Below are 19,406 nucleotides of genomic sequence, written 5' to 3'. Positions count from 1 at the left end.
TGACACTTTTAAAGAACTTTATTAAGTATATCCATCTCTTCTCTTGAATCTAATAACAATACAGCTGAGGTGAATGAATAAAGGTTTAAACAAAATCCAAAAGTGTCCAAAATAAAAAGCTTTTTGGCATATAAATATATAACCAGATATTTAACTCTATTATTTTCAAAGCAAAAAAAAAAAAATCTTTAAAATGTTATAAACTTTGAAAATACTTTAATAAAAACCCTGAAGTTGTTCAGAAGCAATTAACATAAAAAAAGAAGGTGGAAGTGAACACTCAACAAGCCACTACTACACTGTAGAAATGCACAGAACATCAGAAGCATAACAACATGAATGAGAAATATTAATTCTGAAACAGCGTGTGCGTAAAGTCTACGTAATCATATGCACCAGGAATTGTTCTACCATTTTTATCTTCATACGGTTTCATTCGAGATATACAGTAATCTGCCATCTCTTTGGTGAGATTCTACCAAAAAAAGAAAAATAAGTATTTAAACTTTGTTAATTATACATCAAAATTAATATACACTAGGATTACTTTACAGACACACTCCGCAATCATATTTCACCATACAGAAATTTCTAACCAGTGGAGGTGGGTAGAAAATGAAGGAGCCATCTATCAGTGGTCGCCCCAGGCTTGTTAGGTAAAGTATTTGTTTCCAATGTTCTTCCTCGATTTGAACGATGGACCTTGACAGTAAACTTCATGGTAGAAGACAAGCATCTTATCTCACCACTCTAGCACTTCATGCTAGGACTACAGGGGTGGGAAGTCTATTTCTCTCTGAGCAGCGAAATTCAGGATTCGGAGCAGTTTTGGAGCAGTAAAATATAGGATTCGGAGTAGGTATTTATAAATTGGAGCAGTGAAATTAAGAACAATATTTTTGATAACCCTCACCCCTTTTGAAAATAAAACAACTGCACTGTTCTTTTGTTATCAAACATCTTTTCATCAGCTTGTTTTTTGTTTTTGGTGTTTCAGGCTTTTGACACCTTGTTTGAAAGAGCGGCTGTCATAAAATTTTTCGCACCAGTCTATTTAAGATGATTTTTGCTTACTCAGGGCACTATTTGCTGTCTGGAATAACAGCCCTTCAAATGGGCTAAACATTTTCTAGTCTTTATAGATATTACAAATTTTCTATATCAAGTTTTCAATTTTTTTATACTCAGAAAGAAATTGTTGCAAAATGGGAGAGAATTTCGGAAGAATCAACACGATGGTTGGCGATTCAGCACTCATTATTTGGCGAGATTGGCGATCTGACACTCGTTATTTGGCGATTTAACACTCATTATTCAGCAACATTGGCGATTTAATGCTCGTTATTCAGCAAAGTTTCTAAATTACCAATCATAATTGCATGGACATGCTCTTTTCACTCCCGGAATATTTTTTTTCACGAAACATCGAGATTTGACGCAATGACGATAAGCTACAGTAATTTCTGCTGCTTCCAGTGGCAACTTCTCTTTTGAAAACGGAAATGGACTCGCATTTGCGCCTTAAAGCTGAAAGTCCATTGCAAACCATCCTCAGTTGCACGATCACAGATATTAATGCGGTTTCGCGATGGAAAGCCAGATGTGTGTGTGTGATAGGCCGATAGTTTAAATACGGCGATAGTTCAAGTACAGTGGAATAAAACACGCTCTTTTTGGAAAGAATCGTTTCGTGGCAAGCAAGAACAAAAATTTTTTGACGTCCTTTCCGAAATTCCGGGCATACTGAAGCAAAATTTGCTATTTGGCACAGAAAAATACGAAAATACCCTACTGGAGTAAGATGTTAATTTTGGCGCAGTGCGGTGCAATTGGAGCACAGTTCCCACCCCTGGGACTAAGTAATGTATTGATTAATAATAAACTGATATAAGGTCCCAAATAGATATCCCGATTTTGAACGAGACAATATATCATTAATAACTATGTCTAACATAGCAATGCCGATTTAGTGAATGCTCACTTTTCTTATCAAATATAGACATCAACATGCATGGCAGAACAGATTTTGTGAGCGAGTATACATGCATGAATGCCAACAGCACTGTCAGTGAACAAGGATCTATTCATATGTGAAATAGATCAATGTTTTAATTATTTGTTGCATAGCTCCCACATCCTAGAGCAGGGAACCTAGCCCGAGATCTTTGGTGAGCACTCAAGCATTTTTTTCATAGGCCCTTCTATAGCAAATTTATAGCATGAGAAAGCAAAGCATTATGGGAGCTGTCAGCTTCACCCTTGTGGGAGGGGGGGGGGGAAGGAGTGGGGTTGATTGTCCAGGGACAAAACATTTCAACATACATTCACTGGCTGATCTTATATAGTTGCCCCCCCCCCCATTTCAAAGTCGGGGGAGGTGATCATAGGTGGATATGGGTGCAATAGCCCCCATTACTCTTTTCTAATTCAGTAAGAAAAAATATCATGGGCAGAATGGTGAAAAGGTTTAATTCATTTTTGTGCATCCCCCCCCCCCCTACACAAAACACAATCATTGATTCACCTTACCCTCTACAAGGAACCTGTATCTGCTTATAGTCAGGATATCAATATATCACTATATTGTGATGCAAGTTTGATAATGTATCACTATGTAAAATTTTCAATATTGCCCAGTCTTAGTATACACTTTATGGGCCATATCCAAAATCTGGGCACATTGCAAAGTGGTTAGCCATTTCATAAAATGGCCAAACCTTAAACATTACCCAAAACATAAAAAAAAAAAATCTAAAGAATACTGAACAAAAAAAAACATTTGATAAATTTTTGCAGGAAAAAATAAAATTTACTTACAGCATATAATTCTTCAGCTGTAACATATGGTCGTTCCCCAGATGCAATCGCCCTGAATGCATTTTCAACCTCTTCACTGGATCGAACGTTTTCTGTTTCTCTAGATATCATGAAAGCCATGTACTCTTGTAGGGAAACATAGCCATCCCTATTGGGGTCTACCACATTCAATATAGCTTCGAACTCTGGATCTGGCTGACCTTCTTCAACCATGGGTAGATCGTAACCAAGTGCCCTGAGGCAACTCTTGAACTGGAAGTGGTTGAGTCTACCAGATTTCTCCTTATCAAAGTGCCTAAAAATAATAAAGCACAACTATTTTACTAACAAATCAAAATTAAAAGGTCAATCATAGAGGTACAACGATGAAATTTAGAAGAACATATGTATCAGCAAGTTAAAAAATTAGCAAACATACTTGAACATCATGCTGAACTCCTTGAGTGCATCTTCAGAAACACCACTTTGGTTCCTGAAAAAACAAATTTGAGATGTAATATTACCCAAAAATAGGATTGGAAACTTATGTAGTGGGGAGGGGGGGGGGGAGAAGATAAAAACACAACAAGACCATGCTGATAACTGACTAGAATTTATTACATGATTAACATTAGATTAAATCGGTAACAAGTGTTAAGTTACATGGTAGTAAGCAGCAGAGTAGTGATCACATTGAACTCGTGGCAATATATATGCTTCAAAGTGACTGTGGCACTAGCTGCACACTTGTTGATATGAAAATCAGTTGGGAGTGCTGCCAGATCACAACCACCAAATCATGATTTAACAGTGCTAATTTTCACTTTTAATCATGCATATGGGCTTATTAAATGGCTTTTAATATACACAATGATCAAATAAAAACAATCATCCACAGACTAAGTTTTGAATTTTTTTGGAGAATTTTTTTGGAGAATTTTATGAAGAAATTTCCTCATTAAAAACTAAGAAGTTACCTGGCCTGAATCTGCTGCTCAAGATTATGTTGCATACGCATACCAAGCTGGTCAAGCTGATCCCATTGCTGTGCGAGACCTACAGTGCTATGCTCTGTGTATCGATTGTCTAGAATAAGATGTTCTTCCAGTTTTGCTCCAAGATCTTCAATTTGTTTCAGTTCAGCCCTTCTTGCCCTCACTTCACCTGCTTTACGCTTTTGAAAAAAATTAAACGAATAATTTCCTTATATTTTTTAAAAACTGATAATACCTCAAAATATAATATACACAACTGATTGATATTTCGAATTAACAACAGCCTAATGAATACCACACATATAACATAGCATTAATGAATGCCACATTACTAAGAATATATTTATAACTCATCTGCACAAAATATAAATTAGTACCATATCTATGAATGTAACTATACCTTTGTAGCTTCCAACTGAGCCTCTAACGAACCGGTTCCTTCCAACATTGAAGACCTGAAATATAAATTTCAAATAAGTTCATTGCATCCTAATTAGAATGGGTCTTATTTTACTATATTTGACACTATTTTGAACAGGGAACTCATAAAAAGTAATTTCCAATTTGTAACTTGAAAAATAATTAGTATTGCAAATAGCAGAAAAAAGACAAAATTTTCAACTCCAGATATTTATAGATTTAGAAGAAAAAAAAATACCCTGCTTACAATTAATGGTTAAGAAGAAACATGAAGAAAATGAATCAACGTTCAGAATTCAGTGGAAATCCTATATAGTGATAGACTTTATAACAATAATACTCTATGGTACCAATATACTTTTCAGTGGGAACCTATTCCACGCATTACAATGTGTTTTTCTTGTCCCCAGAGTATCATTATATAGGCATTTCACTCAGTAGAAAAATCAAATTACGCATGGGATAGTTGAAATCTTTGTGTGATGGTGTTCAAATTTAATATAGAGTGAAACCTCGATATAATATTGTGCAGACCAAGAAAAGATATCGTTATACAGGGATTATAATATGTGCATTATCAGCAGTTGCTGCCAAATTCATGTTGATATTGGCATTACTTCTGAATTGTCATTGTTAGTACCACCATAAAGTTCATTTATATAAGGTTGTATTCACATCGAAAAATTTAACTTTATTAATAAAATTCAGTTGGTTGTTTCACTCTAAGAAGTGGTTTACCGCACAATACTTATGTACAATATGTTTTTCACAGTGACTTCATCAACACATCCAGAGAGTAGATAGAGCAAAATACTGATGTGATTAAACACCTCCAAAAAACAAAAAACTGAGCAATTTAAAATTACATTGAAGGTGATTTCGAATGAAATATAAGAAATATTGTAGCAGTTTCGAAATCGCCTCAAAAAAATATTGTTATAGAATGATTCATCGTAGTAAAGGATATCATTGTATCAAGAAGTTAATAATCAGAATATAGGCAATTCCAAACAAGATTTGAAAAAATAATATTGTTGCAGAGGGAATTTGTTATATAGAGCAGTGGTTCTCAACCGGGGACCATGTGGCCCTAGGATATTCCATAGGGGCAGACAAACAAAATACATAGAATTTTTTCCCCTATTTAATAAACAAATTCTAAGAGTTTCAGAAAAACGAACATATGATTTTTTTATGTGTTTATCCAATTTGTCATAAGCTTGTATTACATCATTATAAGGTTTCGAGACAAATGTGTATAATTATATAGTGTCACTTCATTGAATCTGAAATCACATTTTGCTATCTCAAATTAGGTAAAACTTTTTGTGTATTGCTTTTTTCTCAATTTCAATTTAAAATATCAAATATGGACTTCACAGAAATAAGTCAAACTTATCTGGCAACTATAGGAAAAAATTTGGGAATAGTTGCACACTTTGTTTTTTCGAATAGCAATGATAAATTAGTGCTACGTGTTTGTTCCGAGCCTGAACGAATGTGGAATGTAGATCTTAATAATTCGGGGACTATTCCCCTCTATACTTATACAAAAAAATGCTCAGCTACATAAAATACGTACATCATTATGTATGTGTGAGTGCGTGAAAATTCAAAACATGGACAAAATTTAACACATTCAAAACAACTTTGAGACCCTAAACACTGGATGGCCATTGTTGTACCAATCTTCATTGCATTATACATATGTATCATTCAATATTTAAATACACTGTTTGCTTGTTAGATTTATATGCTGTCCATGAGGTCACGTCAAAACTTAGTATAAATATGAAAATTGCACAACTGAAACTTCTTTGAAATTAGCCCCTCCCCATGTACAGTTGATACCACTTATGCTTTCCAGCATAGTGAGTCTTATTTTCATGTGTGTGGTTCCACCTTAACTGATTCTCATTAAGATTTCCTGTTTAAAATGACAATTAACAGGAAAAACATACCTTTAAAAATATTTAAGAATATGTTATCATTGTTTGGTTTGCTGACTGTTTTCTACACGGAATCAAAGCAGATAATGTATTGAGACTTAAAAGGTAAAACCAGCAACTTTTTAAAGGTTTTTAACCAATATCGTGTGTTTCCTATTTTATAGCTGCCAACTTTTGAAAATGAAAATTAGGGAGATTTTCGCATGGACCCGTATTTTATACTAAAACCACTCCCTAATAAATACAAAAGGGATTTTTTTAAATAAAATAGAGATTTTCCACACATAAAAGTTAAACCCTTGGAATAAAATCCCTACGTCAAAAAATAAGTGAAATTGGAGTCCAAAACTTCAATGGTGATCTAAAAAAAAATTTCTGAAGAACACTGGCTTTTTGTGACACTTGCTTGATTTTTTTGATTTCACATGGGTGATGTCAGTCTTTCCACACCACGACCGATGTTTATGTCCATAACACAAGTTTGTATTGTACAAAAAAAGAAAAAGTCTGCCTTTTCCTGGAACGTTTGATGAAAGGAAATTCCTCGGAATAAGTATCTTTAAAATTCATTAAATATTTTTTTGCTTATCAGTATTCATGTTTTGTTATCGCACGAACGTAACTTCAACAAAAGAGGAAGTTTTGATCACATGCGCATCACTATAATCTTCAATTATTATCCAGGACTATTGGCTGCAAAGCTATTTCCCTGCACGATAAGACAAAAAACTTTTCTTGTTACCATCAGAGGGTTTGTAAAACTTCCTTTAAAAAGGAATTTCCCACTATTCCCCCTATTTACGACGTGTGATGTCATTTCGAAAGGGGAAAAAACAGAGGCAAGAGATTTTTTGCCCCACAAGAAATTCTTTAGGGATTGTTTTCAGAAGTGGGATTCTTTTTAAATGAAGGAAATTTTTAGGGACAATTAAAGATATTTTGTGATTTTCGTAAAAATTCGGGAGATTTAAGAACTTTTCGGGAGGTCGAGAGATGAAGCTAAAATTCGGGAGACTTGGCAGCTATGCTATTTATTAATCCTTACAGCAGCAATCCATAGTTATCTCGTCAAATTTGATCTGCTTAATTTTAATCACCCCAAAATATCTCTTATTAACATAAGGTTCTCAACATGCTTGTATTTTCAATGTGGCAGTTATAATGTGAATCAGGGAAAATTTTAAAAATTGCTTAAAGGGTTAACAGGCTTTAAGCATTCCAAATAATTTCAATGCACTTTTCCTATGTTGCAAGAACAATGCTGTGGACATTAGGAAAAAATTCTAAAAAGGACATATGGCCACATTTCAAGCAATGTAGTGTTCACTTTAAAATGTCCATAACTGGCTCAACGCTTTTTTTTTTGGCGTTAATTATACACATGAAAAACTAGTTCAATGACATGTTTTCACAGTCTGCAAAAATTATGCTTATTTTGATTTTCCATTATTTCCATAAATTAAAAATTAATTAAATTGAAACATATTTACATTTTAAACAATATTTGAATAAATATCCTCTAACAGGAAAGCAGGGGGAGGGTTAGTGGGTAAGAAATTAACTATGATCGCAAGGGGGGCCACAGGAATGAGAAATGGTTGAAAGGGGGCTGTGGGCAAAAAAAAGGTTGAGAACCACTGACATAGAGTATCGTTGTAGTAAGGTATCACTGTACCTAAAGACCAATACCACTAAACAGCACTGCACCTCATAAATATTCCTCTGAGAAACTTCTAATGAATTAATACATGTCAGAATGTGCTGTGTATCCATTGTTCACCTAACATGAAGTTTGTTTCTGACGAATAGTTTGCATGTGTTCATACCATTTGTCATCTCAATGTGGCTGGTTATTTTGCCTGTTTTGAATTATGCAGAAGCAATGGAATATTTCACACTGCCTGAAGAATTTGTTTCACAGGGTAAATGTTTACCTGGTATCATTCCATGATTAAATAACATAACTGAAATAATTTTAAACAATATATATTTGATCAAGCAAGCATTGCAATACTCACCCATCAAGTAGCCACATCCTATAATAAAAAGAAACAAGACTTAAAATCCTGTAGTAATCAAACTGATGCAAATAATGAAAGAAAAAATCTCAGTACAACTAAAAAATAGTTTCAAGTATTGTTTTAATTAAACTAAAGAAATTTTTTTTATCATGTTTCTAAGGAGGATATATTATTTCTATTTTTAATATTCAGTTTTTGAAATTTGGTTTCCTGATTCAAAAAACAATTACATTTGACCCCAGTATTTACAGTATATGCCAACTACATATATTTACCTGGTGTCTGTCAACCATTGATGGAATGCATTGGCATGCTTTGCAAACTCAATTCTGAGTCTATCATTTTCTTCCTGTCTTTTAGCTTCTTTGGCAAGTTCTACATCTCGTTCCTGAGAAAAAAATAATTGAAAGGAAATGATATATTGATTTGTGATTACAAAATGGATTATGCATGAACTAGTTAAAAATTGCACTACTCAAATTAAAACCACCCTATTTGAACAGTGTAATAACTAAAAGGTTTAGAAACTACTGCAAATAAAACTACAGAATATAGAGTAGTACCAATGCAAAAGTAATGTAAAAAAAAAATTCAAGAATAACTGTCAAATGAATTTCTTATTGTTTATGACCTGCAAAGTTTTTTTTTAAAGTGAAAAAACAACTATTTTATATACCGTCAACTTTCTATAACTAACATCCTGTAATATTCAGCCCCACATATCCCAACAAATAAACAGCTACATGGCTACCAATAAGCTCGTAATGCAAATTTGTGTATTTTTCATGTGTATATTTAATTCAGTCTGTTTCACCTGAATGATCTTCTGCAAATTTCTCCAAGTGTCTTCAAGTGCTTCCATAGTGAACCAGGTGTAAGGGTTAGCTCCAACATTAAAGGATTTTATCTGTTGATCTAAAGCTGCTAAAATCTCAAAGTCTCCCTGAGCAGAGCTGAGTGATTCCTGAAACTGTGCATGAGCCTCACGCAAAGCCTGAAATATATATATTAGAAAATAAGAAAAAAACATCTGATATATCTTTTATCACATTTTAATAACACACAAATATTGAAATGATAAAACCAAATTTTAAACAGTATTGCCACAAGTATATTTATATTACAGAACAAAAACTTACTCTTATCTCTTCAATGGAGTTGCAACGTACTGGGTCTGTCAGGTCCTCTTCTGCATTTTCAAACCAACTGTTGAAAGCAGAAGCCTTCTTTGCAAATGTTAAGAAAAGGTCTTCAATCTGTTAAACAGATAAGTGTTTCTAATGAGTTAATTGATTTTATGCAAATGGCATATATCAATCACATGCATTATAAGTTTAACATGTCTCGAGAATTAAAAAAATTTTTAAAAATGTAAAGAATCCTATTTTTAGTACTCTTTTTGATTCAACCTTTTAAGCAGTTTTTAAATTTTCCGATCCACAATGGAAATCATTTAACCCTCTGCAAAATGTCACACACATTCTATCAAGAAAAATGTTTTTCCAATTTTGTATGGGATATAAGGCTTCCCCCACCTCCACCACTAAGAATAAAAACAAGGAACACATATACTCTATATTTTCTATCATTTATGCATAATCCTACACTACCCTGAAGGGAAAAGAAAAACAGCCTCTCTCCTTTCTGTTATCAAATTCTGAACAAAAGACAACTCCCCTCACTGGAAGTTGATCTGACAAATTGGGAAAAAAAACCATGTTTTATGGAAGAGGGGTAGTTACAAGGCTGTGTGTGAGCTCAGCATTGCCAAATTAATTAAGGGGGGTTTCAAGGACACAAGGAAACTCATAATTGCCATAATAAAGGACATCAAGTTATTGTCATTGCTGCGGTAAGGGTTAAAATAATACCTTCTGAGTTTGCAGGTCTGGAAGAAGTTCTGTATACCCTCCTTTTCTCCGAGCAAAATTTGCACCCACCCCCAAAAAAAGGTAGATCCTTCATACCTCCCTGAATAAGAGGACCCAGTTAAGCAGATAACATTTATTTTCTAGTCTTGTCCCACTTCCATATCTTAAAAAAGAAAAATTCAACCAGTAAATACCATTTTAATGGTACAAAACGGTTGCTTGATTCACTAATTTCACAATTTCACTTAATTCATGTGACTAGATAATTGGTGAACCACTTAGTTTGATAATGGGCTTTGGTTCCCTATGTAGACTTGAAGTGGTTTTACTGAAGCTCGAAGTTCAAATATAGAATTTTATATTCATGTAAATCTGTAAATTGATAGAATATTGGTTCAAGCACATACCTGCTTAAACTGCTCAAGCATATGAAGTAGCCTTTGTTTACGAGCTTCAGATGCTGCTAATAGGTTATGCCATCTGGAAGAGAAAAAAAATCGTATAGTAAGAAACAGTTTTGTTTAAAACATTATTAATGGTGCCTGGTTACACAAACTTAATATGGGAGCCGGAGGTTTTTTTTTGTTTTTTTTTAAAAGAGCAAAATTTATGATTTTGTAAAACTGCTATAATTTGAAAGTGCTGAGTTTTTATCAACAAAAGTTCACCATCATCTTGCATAGAAATGTATCTTTCATTGTTTAAAAAAAAATTATCCACTTATTTACGCATGCAAAATGATAGTATTGAAAACTGCATGATTAATTTTTGTTTTCATAATTGTAATCAAAGGAATAACGTATCCTACCACTTGGGAAAACCAAAGAATAAGCCATTTTCAATCTAACTACTAACATTTGCATTTTTGAAATATTGATGTCTTAATGTGTGATACCATCTATAGTCCGACCTTGGTATAATGTCACCCTGGGGACCCAATAAAAATGATTTCATAAGCGGGGTGACTTAATAACAAGTCAAATTTACTAATTGTACTAGCAAGGACCTTCAAAGACTGACATAATGGTAAAAGTGATCTGATCAACGTTATACTAAAGGTCTTATTATAAAACAGCAATATAAACAAAAATCACATTGCATGCATATTTAGCTAAGATAAGAAATATATTTTTACATGATTCTAAAGTGATGCCTTTCAATTAAAATTAACTTACCTTCCCATAACATCATCATGGCGCTTGATAATTGCTTGTGTCTGTTCATGATTAGCTGCAAGCAACTGATCTTTCAGCTGAGTGATGCTTTGTATGCCTTCTTGTTCAAAAGCTGCTAACCCAGCATCAAATGTTTCCTAAGAGTGAAAGTTTTCAGTATCAAACACACTGTCAAGACACACACATAAACAATAGGCACATTTATGTTTGATGAGGTAACAGTAGAGGTATAAAAAGTTCTACTGTATTTTTAATTCTGTTTAAAAATAATAAATTAAATGCATTCTAAAGAAAGCATCAAAATACTATCACTATTAATCACTGAAAACAATTTTTTTTAATTAAAAGATTGATGGATTTTAAGAAACTCATGTTTTGAAATTTTCCTTACTTGATCCAGACTTAATTTCTATGGGAGCTAATGACAAAATTAGAAGTTAAATTCTTCATTTGAAATTCATATTTAAATATTTTTGCTTAAAAATGAATCAAGCAGATAGTATTTCAAATTTAAAAATCTACAGAGCCAAGATTTAGTTAGCTACCTGTTTAGTCAAAAGTGTTTGAACAGACGACAGATCACGACCATAATCTTCAGAACGAACATGGGTTTCCTTGTCAGCTAATATAAATAACAATGGAAATCAGTTAATACAAGTAAACAACTATTTAATTCTATTTACTCGGTATTTTTTTAAATATTGAAAGTAATGTTAAAAAATTCCAACCTATCCAGCTTTCAACAACGTCAGCTTTCCACATGAATTGCAAATAGGCAGAGTTATCTTTGAGCTTGCTTTTGCGGCGAGTAGCACTAGAATCGAGAGCATTGAGTCTGTCATGAAGCTGCTGAAGCCTTTGGCTTATACTGTCAGAATGATGATTGCCTTCAGCAATCAACTGCTGACCTTCCGATGAGATACCAACACATCTGTCTCTGTGAACCGTAAAGTCAACTTCAAAAGCTTCATGTTTTTTTAACAAGCCCTGAAATGAATAAACAGAAACCATGTAAAATAAGAGGAAAAAATAATTAATCCATTTTCAATCAAACTGAAAAAATTTAATATCAAATGAAAAGTTATTCAAAGGTCAAACTTATATATACACACACAAATGATTCAATCTACATAAAGATAGTCAAATCTCAATATGTCAATGTGCAGTGGTGGTCAAAAAAAATTAAGTTATTGTTAGTTCGCCTCATTGGAAATTTTGATTTTAAAGTGGGAGGAAAAGAAAGATTTATCAAAATAGCAGCGCTATTTATGAATATCGCATTAGTAAAACATATCAAACCACTGGAGATGAAATTGATAAGATATTCTAATTTAATCATATTTAATTATTGAATATTTTCAAAGAAACAAGCAGTTCTTACTGGATAAAGAAAATCCATGCATACACGATGCTTGAAAAAATGAAACTAATTATAAAAAGTTTATAAAAGATTTTCTGTAAAAAATGCAGTGGTTTTTGTCTTATTTTTTGCCTTTCTTTTAAGGAAAGGTCATTCACTTTTTGCCAGTAAGTAAATGAATCTGCTAAATTTTATTTTTAAATGCTGAATTTTATTTTTAAATGCTGAATTTTATTTTTAAATGCTGAATTTTATTTCTAATTGCAATTTTTAACATTTCTCTCCTTCCCGAAAACTTCGACTTAAAAGAAGAAAACTGAGCTAAGGGAAAATTTCAACACTAAAATACAGAAAAACTTACGAGGGCTGAGTAAAAACTTAAATAGATATTCAAGTTATCAGAGTTTGAGTCACCACAAATTGACTATTTATATTTTAATGAAGTAATTATCCATAGCAAACAAAAAATAGGTTATTGCATCTCCATGTAGTTGTATGTGAATACACATTACTACAGGCCTTCTTTTACGGTATTCAATACAATTAAAATTTAGACAAACTCGTGAAGTTTATTGAAATGCGTACCTGAACAGCTGCCATTGTGTCCCCATAATCTTCAACATTCAAGAGCTGCTGTTTTTCGGAAATCCAAGCTTCCTCTTCCTCTAGTTTGGCGAGGAAGTTTTGGTAAGCTAAGGACTCATTCAGTTTGTTGCCACGGTCTGATGTCATCTACATAAATGAGAAAAAACATACAAGCCATTTATAGTATAAATAAATACATCAAATTTACACATCTTGTTCTAACACATCTATATCAAAGAAAAATTATTGCTTATAAAAAAATTTTTTAATTACAGGTATCCCTTGCTTTATGACATTTTGCTATACACTATTTTGCTTGCTATAATACAATTTTTAGAAGTTGATTTCAGGAATATTCAACCTGCAAAATTCAGCTGGGAGTTCAACTTATTAATCCTGGAAATGGGCTTGCAAATTGAAGCCCATTCCATGCAAATAGCATAGTTAATTCTTTGAATGCGTTGGATTTGATGATGTAGTTGAGACAAATGTAAGAGAAATTCTCAGATGCAACCTCGCCATATTTCACTGATGAACAACGTTTGGTCACATATTGACAATGCCACGAGAAATTTAATTTAAAAAAAGGTGGTTCAAGTGAAACTAAAATTTGAGAATATTTCATATTTGAGAAATATGCAAAATACTTGGGTTTTTGCTATTAAACTTTTTATAATGGAAAAGACAAAAATGCTGCCTGTTAGCAGAATCGACTGTCTCATTAAAAAGACTTATCAGTAGAGCCTGGATTATATGCATCAAAATATTCAAATATGCACTTATTGATGTCAAAATATGCACTTATTGATGTCAAAATATGCACTTATTGATGTCAAAATATGCACTTATTGATGTCAAAATATGCACTTATTGATGTCAAAATATACAAATACAAATACAAATAAATACAAATACAACGCCACAACAGGCAAAATGCCCAACGAGGTGGCTGATAAAAAGATGCCCATAAAAATATGGATGTCATATGTTTCAAAAATACAGCAACCCCATTAAAAATGCAATTAACACAAATTATAAACAATATATACACATGATAAAATATTATACAATGCCCATAAAGAATACTTATGGTTGTCTTATTCTAAGAATGGATAGCTTCTCGATTTACCCCAACATGTTTATCGTATTTCTTTTTAAACGTGTCAATTGTGTTACAATTTACTACCTCCGGGGATAAGCTATTCCATTTATTAACAACCCTATTAGAGAAAAATTCCCTGCGACACCATAACCTTGCATTGTCCCTCACCAATCGATACTGGTGTCCCCTTGTAAAAGCAGTTGATTGGCGGTGTACTAAAAGTTCATGGTCCATCCTATCCATCCCATTGAAAATTTTGAACACTTCGATCATATCTCCTCGACACCTGCGTTCATCCAATGTAAACATTCAAAAAATGAAGTCTCTCTTCATAACTCAAGCCCTGTGTGCCAATAAGGACATGCGTAGCTCTTTTCTGCACCCCTTCAATCAAGTCTATGTCCCTCTGTAGGTATGGTCTCCAAAACCTTACAGCATACTCCAGTCCAGGACAAACTAAGCCTCGAAAAAGCGGAAGAATGACTTTAGGAGAACGCGATGAGACCAAGCATTATATTTGCTTTTTTGACAACCGCTGAACAATGTTCAGAAAACTTAAGCCGCTCGTCAATGAGAACTCCCAAATCGGTGACTCTAGTTGCATCCGGGATAGTGACACCATTCAACTCGTAAGAGAACCGTGGGTTGTTCGAACCAAAATGAGCGACCATGCACTTATCTACGCTAAACGTCATGCTCCATTCATTTGCCCATGCTGCAATCTTGTTTAAGTTGGTCTGGAGCAACTCCCTATCGCTTTCATTCCTGATTACCCCCATTAGCTTCACATCATCTGCGAATTTGCTAGTAATTCCATCGATACCCTGATCGAGTTTGTCGATAAAAAGTGAAAAAAGTATGGGGCCAAGGACACTTCCCTGAGGAACTCCACTTGTGACGTTTGTCCAACCAGAGAATTCCCCGTTCACCATAACTCGTCGCGACCTATCTCTTAACCACGATTCTATCCAATTCAGCAAGTTGCCCCCTATTCCAATCTCGTGTAAACGCTTCAAGAGTTTGCCATGTTGGACCCGATCGAATGCCTTCTGGAAATCAAGGTAAACAACGTCGACATTTTTGCTCTTACCCAAAGCCTTAGTCACGTAATCATAGAAGCAAAGGAGGTTAGTTACACATGACTTCCCCTTCCTGAACCCATGCTGATTATCCGACAATACATTATTCTCGTCTATCCACTTCACAAACTGCCTTTTGATGATAATTTCCAAAATTTTCGAGAGGGAGCTCGTCAAACTCACTGGACGATAATTAGACACCACTTCTCTACTACACTTCTTAAATATCGGAACAACGTTAGCCAGTTTCCAATCTCTCGGGACGATACCCTCAGCAACACTACTCCTGAATATCTGTGCGACTGGCCCCAACAATTCATTAGCACCTTCCCTGAGAACCCTGGGATAGATATCATCTGGTGCTTTGCTTGCACATACATTTCTTAGAAGATTTAGGACCTCCACGTCTTCTACTTGAATATCGTTGAGGGTTTTATTACCCCATGCAACACCTGTATATCGAATATCATTATCTCCATTAAAAACCGACGCGAAAAAGTCATTGAAAGCACTACACATGCCTACATTAAACATTATGCACTTATTGATGTCAAAATATGCCCTAAAAAAATTGTGAAGTTAAAAATGATAAAATTTATATAAAAAATAAGAAAATATGCGTTAAAAAATCAATCATGCAAAAAAAAAGCAGATTCTTTCTTAGTGCATATTCATTTACAAAAAGTATCTTCTTCCCTTAAACTGCATATGCAAATAACTTCTGCATATTTTTTACTTAGGCATTTTTAATTTCTAATTAGACTTGGTTGTTCAGTAACAAAATACCTGTAATGAAAGAATTTCAACGCTATTTCTAGAAAAATTTAATGTTTTTGAAACTCTCTAGAAATAACGTTACAATGAAACTGGCAATGTTTGGAAAAAATTAAAAACATCTCTATTAATTCATTAAATCCTGATATTATAAAAATATGAGCAATATTCATTTGAAAAATTATGAAAAAAATTGACTGAGCTTTAATAAACCTTCAAAAATATGCACTTATTCTAAAAATTCTTTGATTTTATGCACTAACACTAAAAAAGGCCAAAATATGCAAATGTACACACATATGCATATAATCCAGGCTTTATTTATCAGCCTACCATACTAGACTTTTCAGGAAAGAAAACACCCACACTTACCAGAATCAATCAGTAGTTAAGACAGAACTAAAAAGTATTAATTTAATCCATTCATATTGCTTAAATACATGGGATTTATTCATATCAGTTTAAATTAAAAAATATCAGTTCATTAAAAAATATTCCTTTGCTGTTGAGTTCAATTTTTCAGAAGAAAATCAACCTCCTCACAAATCCCTATCTCTCTCAACGTAAACTCCTCTCAATTTAAGCAATTTCACATCTTATGCAACTATTTTGCAGAACCAATTAATCGCAAAAAGCGAGGGATGCCTGTATACCAAAATTAAGGGAAACAAATATTGCTTTTTCCAAAGCAGAATGTTTTGCATTGCTCTGCAACGAGCCCACAGCCAACTACATAGAAAGATTCTGTACTAAAAATTCCTCATAACAGTGTTTTTTAACGTTTTTCTCAAAATTCTTCTAGATTGTTCTGCAATAACACTGATTGCTGATGTGTGATCATCGTGCTATCGTGCTGGACTGGACTCTCATCGTGAGGATCTAGCTTTGAACTCTATTTCTGCATAGCTGTGGTCAGATGAAGTTTGTTTTCTATCATGGAGGCCTAAACGCAAGCTTGTTTCCCATTTAAAAGTCTTTCCACAAAAACAACCACTTTACCAAATACAATTACATGTTATAGATGGTGCAAAATCTAGATAACTTGTATACAAGTTTTCCGTTCATTATTGCTCATGGCCTTCCAACATTATCTTGAAAAGCCCATCATAAGTGTGGTTGTTTGTTTACTCGTTACGCTTGTTTACTCATACCTAATTATTAATAAAAAGATACATCTTTGCTTTATATCAGTGCCAATGTCTTGTTTCATATTTGTGTAACTAATTTTGAAAAAATGACAAACTAAAAAAATTTCAGCTCTTGCACTCAAAATTATTTTGTAATCATTAATTATGCATATATTCTAACTTTAAGAAAAGCTGGAATTTGAAATTTATATTGAAATCTCCAAGCCCATTAAACTTTGTTAAATTTTCTCCATTTAGTTTCAAAATGGCATTCCAATTAACAAAGCCTCAAAAGCTTCTATGCAAAGTCAACTTAACTTCTAAAATCAAATTAGAAAACTTGCCTCCTTAAGTTCTTGCCAAGCTTTCTCCAAATTCTTCAATCTCATCTCAATCTCTGGAACACCAAGATTAGAGACTGCCATGAGCTGCTGTCCAGCTTCTTGTACAGCTTGGATAGTTGGCTCATGGGCAGCCAATTCAGCCTCGAGACGAACATGCTTCTTCCTAAGATTCTGGACCCCAGTAAGGTCTCGACCATAATCATCAGAACTAACCAGCAATTTCTTTTCTCTATAAGAAAAATAAAGTTCAATGTAAATTTTACTCTCAGCCACAGCTCCCACGTGGTCCCAGGGCTGGAGCCCCGTCAGCCCTGGGACTCAGGACAATTACTATCATTTTTTGTTTTTTCAAGCTATAAATTTACTATAGAAGGACCAATGAAAAGTCTGGCTTGGGGACACACCAAAGATCCCAGCCTAGGGGTCATGCTCACAGCTTACTGAAAATTGGGAGCTCCATTACAGTCATATACACACGATTATGAAAATTTTTAAAAAATGTAATTTATACTCAAGGTATTTAAAGGAAATTATTAGGCAAAACTTATGAAATTCACATAAAAATGTTCAAAGATGTGAAATAGAATAATTGTATTCAGTCAATAATAAATTAAATAAATTCAAAATAGAATAAAAACATTAAAAGAAATAACATCTACTTCAAATGAAATGTTAACTTATACAATTCCATTTTAGTAAAAAGCCTCCTCTCTTCTGCCAAATACTCACCCTTCCCCCTACTGTGGAATATGTCATATTGGTGTGTGTATATACACACACACAAACACACATATATATATATACATATATATATACATACCTAAGCTAAGTGTAGCAATTTTTCTAAGCAAAAGAGGTGAAACTACGAATTCAATTATTCACAATATGACTGATAGTAATTTAGATAACTTACATTTGTTTTAAAAAAAAAGTTGTTTTATATATATATATATTTATATTTATTTATTTATATTTTGTTTGATACACTAAAGAATTTTTTCAGATACTGTATTTAACACCAAAATATTTTTCATTCACTCCATTACACAGATGACATATTTTTTAAGATCAAAACGGCCATAATTTTCCAAATTTTTAAACTTAATATTCCAACCTGCAACTTTTTTTTTAGAAAACATACATGATATAATCAACAATTTACCAATATTTTTCATTTTATAAATATTTTCACAATAACTCCAAAATTATTACTCACTTTATCCATGATTCTTCATCTGCGATATCTCTGAAGAACTGATGCAACGTATTTGCTTCATTAAGTCGAGCACTTCTGTATCCAGCAAGTGTCTTCACCCTTTGATAACGCTCATTAATAGAAGTGCGCTTCTCTTCAATAACAGTAGCATCACATTGCCCCGATTCTATTAAACTGTCTGCTAGATTGTTCATATCTTGAATACGATCTTCATGGGCATTCACATCTGCTTCAACAAGCTGATGCTTTTTTATCAAGTTCTGCACTGAAGCAAGATCTTTTCCGGATTCTTCTGATTTCAACAATGATTCCACCTAGCATAGAATAAAATCAAAATTTGACTGGAATATTTTTCCCAATTTAAAGAATAAAAGTATGCTCAAAATGGCTACAAAATATACTTCAGGTGCTATCAATGTTGATTCTTAATCCCATTGAAAATTTTTGTAACCTCTATTTAATAGATATATATATACTTTCCAGATCCGTTTGAGATGGTGCTTTTGTTATTTGTTTCATTCTGTTCATCTCTCATAAACGTAATCTCACCTGATCAATATGGTAACTTTTATAATAAATTTAGTTCAAATGT

At 33.3% G+C, this 19,406-nt stretch overlaps 1 protein-coding gene across 2 annotated transcripts in view; it reads right to left on the bottom strand.

Moving 5' to 3' along the window:
* alpha-Spec (alpha spectrin) overlaps positions 1 to 19,406 on the bottom strand; it is a 44,735-nt gene continuing 25,329 nt past the window's right edge. For both annotated transcript variants that reach the window (XM_089244580.1, XM_089244581.1), the window contains 16 exons: positions 18,815 to 19,128; positions 17,599 to 17,827; positions 13,173 to 13,319; positions 11,956 to 12,214; positions 11,773 to 11,849; positions 11,228 to 11,364; positions 10,460 to 10,532; positions 9,321 to 9,437; positions 8,996 to 9,175; positions 8,457 to 8,569; positions 8,179 to 8,196; positions 4,192 to 4,246; positions 3,774 to 3,970; positions 3,236 to 3,289; positions 2,818 to 3,112; positions 1 to 475 (listed from right to left, as the gene is read on the bottom strand). In XM_089244580.1, the coding sequence (XP_089100706.1) occupies positions 350 to 475; positions 2,818 to 3,112; positions 3,236 to 3,289; positions 3,774 to 3,970; positions 4,192 to 4,246; positions 8,179 to 8,196; positions 8,457 to 8,569; positions 8,996 to 9,175; positions 9,321 to 9,437; positions 10,460 to 10,532; positions 11,228 to 11,364; positions 11,773 to 11,849; positions 11,956 to 12,214; positions 13,173 to 13,319; positions 17,599 to 17,827; positions 18,815 to 19,128 (2,391 nt within the window). In that variant the 3' untranslated portion in view covers positions 1 to 349. The remainder of the gene's footprint in view (positions 476 to 2,817; positions 3,113 to 3,235; positions 3,290 to 3,773; positions 3,971 to 4,191; positions 4,247 to 8,178; positions 8,197 to 8,456; positions 8,570 to 8,995; positions 9,176 to 9,320; positions 9,438 to 10,459; positions 10,533 to 11,227; positions 11,365 to 11,772; positions 11,850 to 11,955; positions 12,215 to 13,172; positions 13,320 to 17,598; positions 17,828 to 18,814; positions 19,129 to 19,406) is intronic.

Source organism: Pholcus phalangioides, unplaced genomic scaffold, assembly GCF_987345545.1.
Source record: "Pholcus phalangioides strain wild (caught in Gottingen) unplaced genomic scaffold, Ppha-v1.0 ptg000015l_1, whole genome shotgun sequence".
In the NCBI taxonomy this organism is placed as follows: domain Eukaryota; kingdom Metazoa; phylum Arthropoda; class Arachnida; order Araneae; family Pholcidae; genus Pholcus; species Pholcus phalangioides.
Note: the sequence above shows the minus strand (reverse complement) of the source record. Positions and strands in the feature narration are given on the sequence as shown.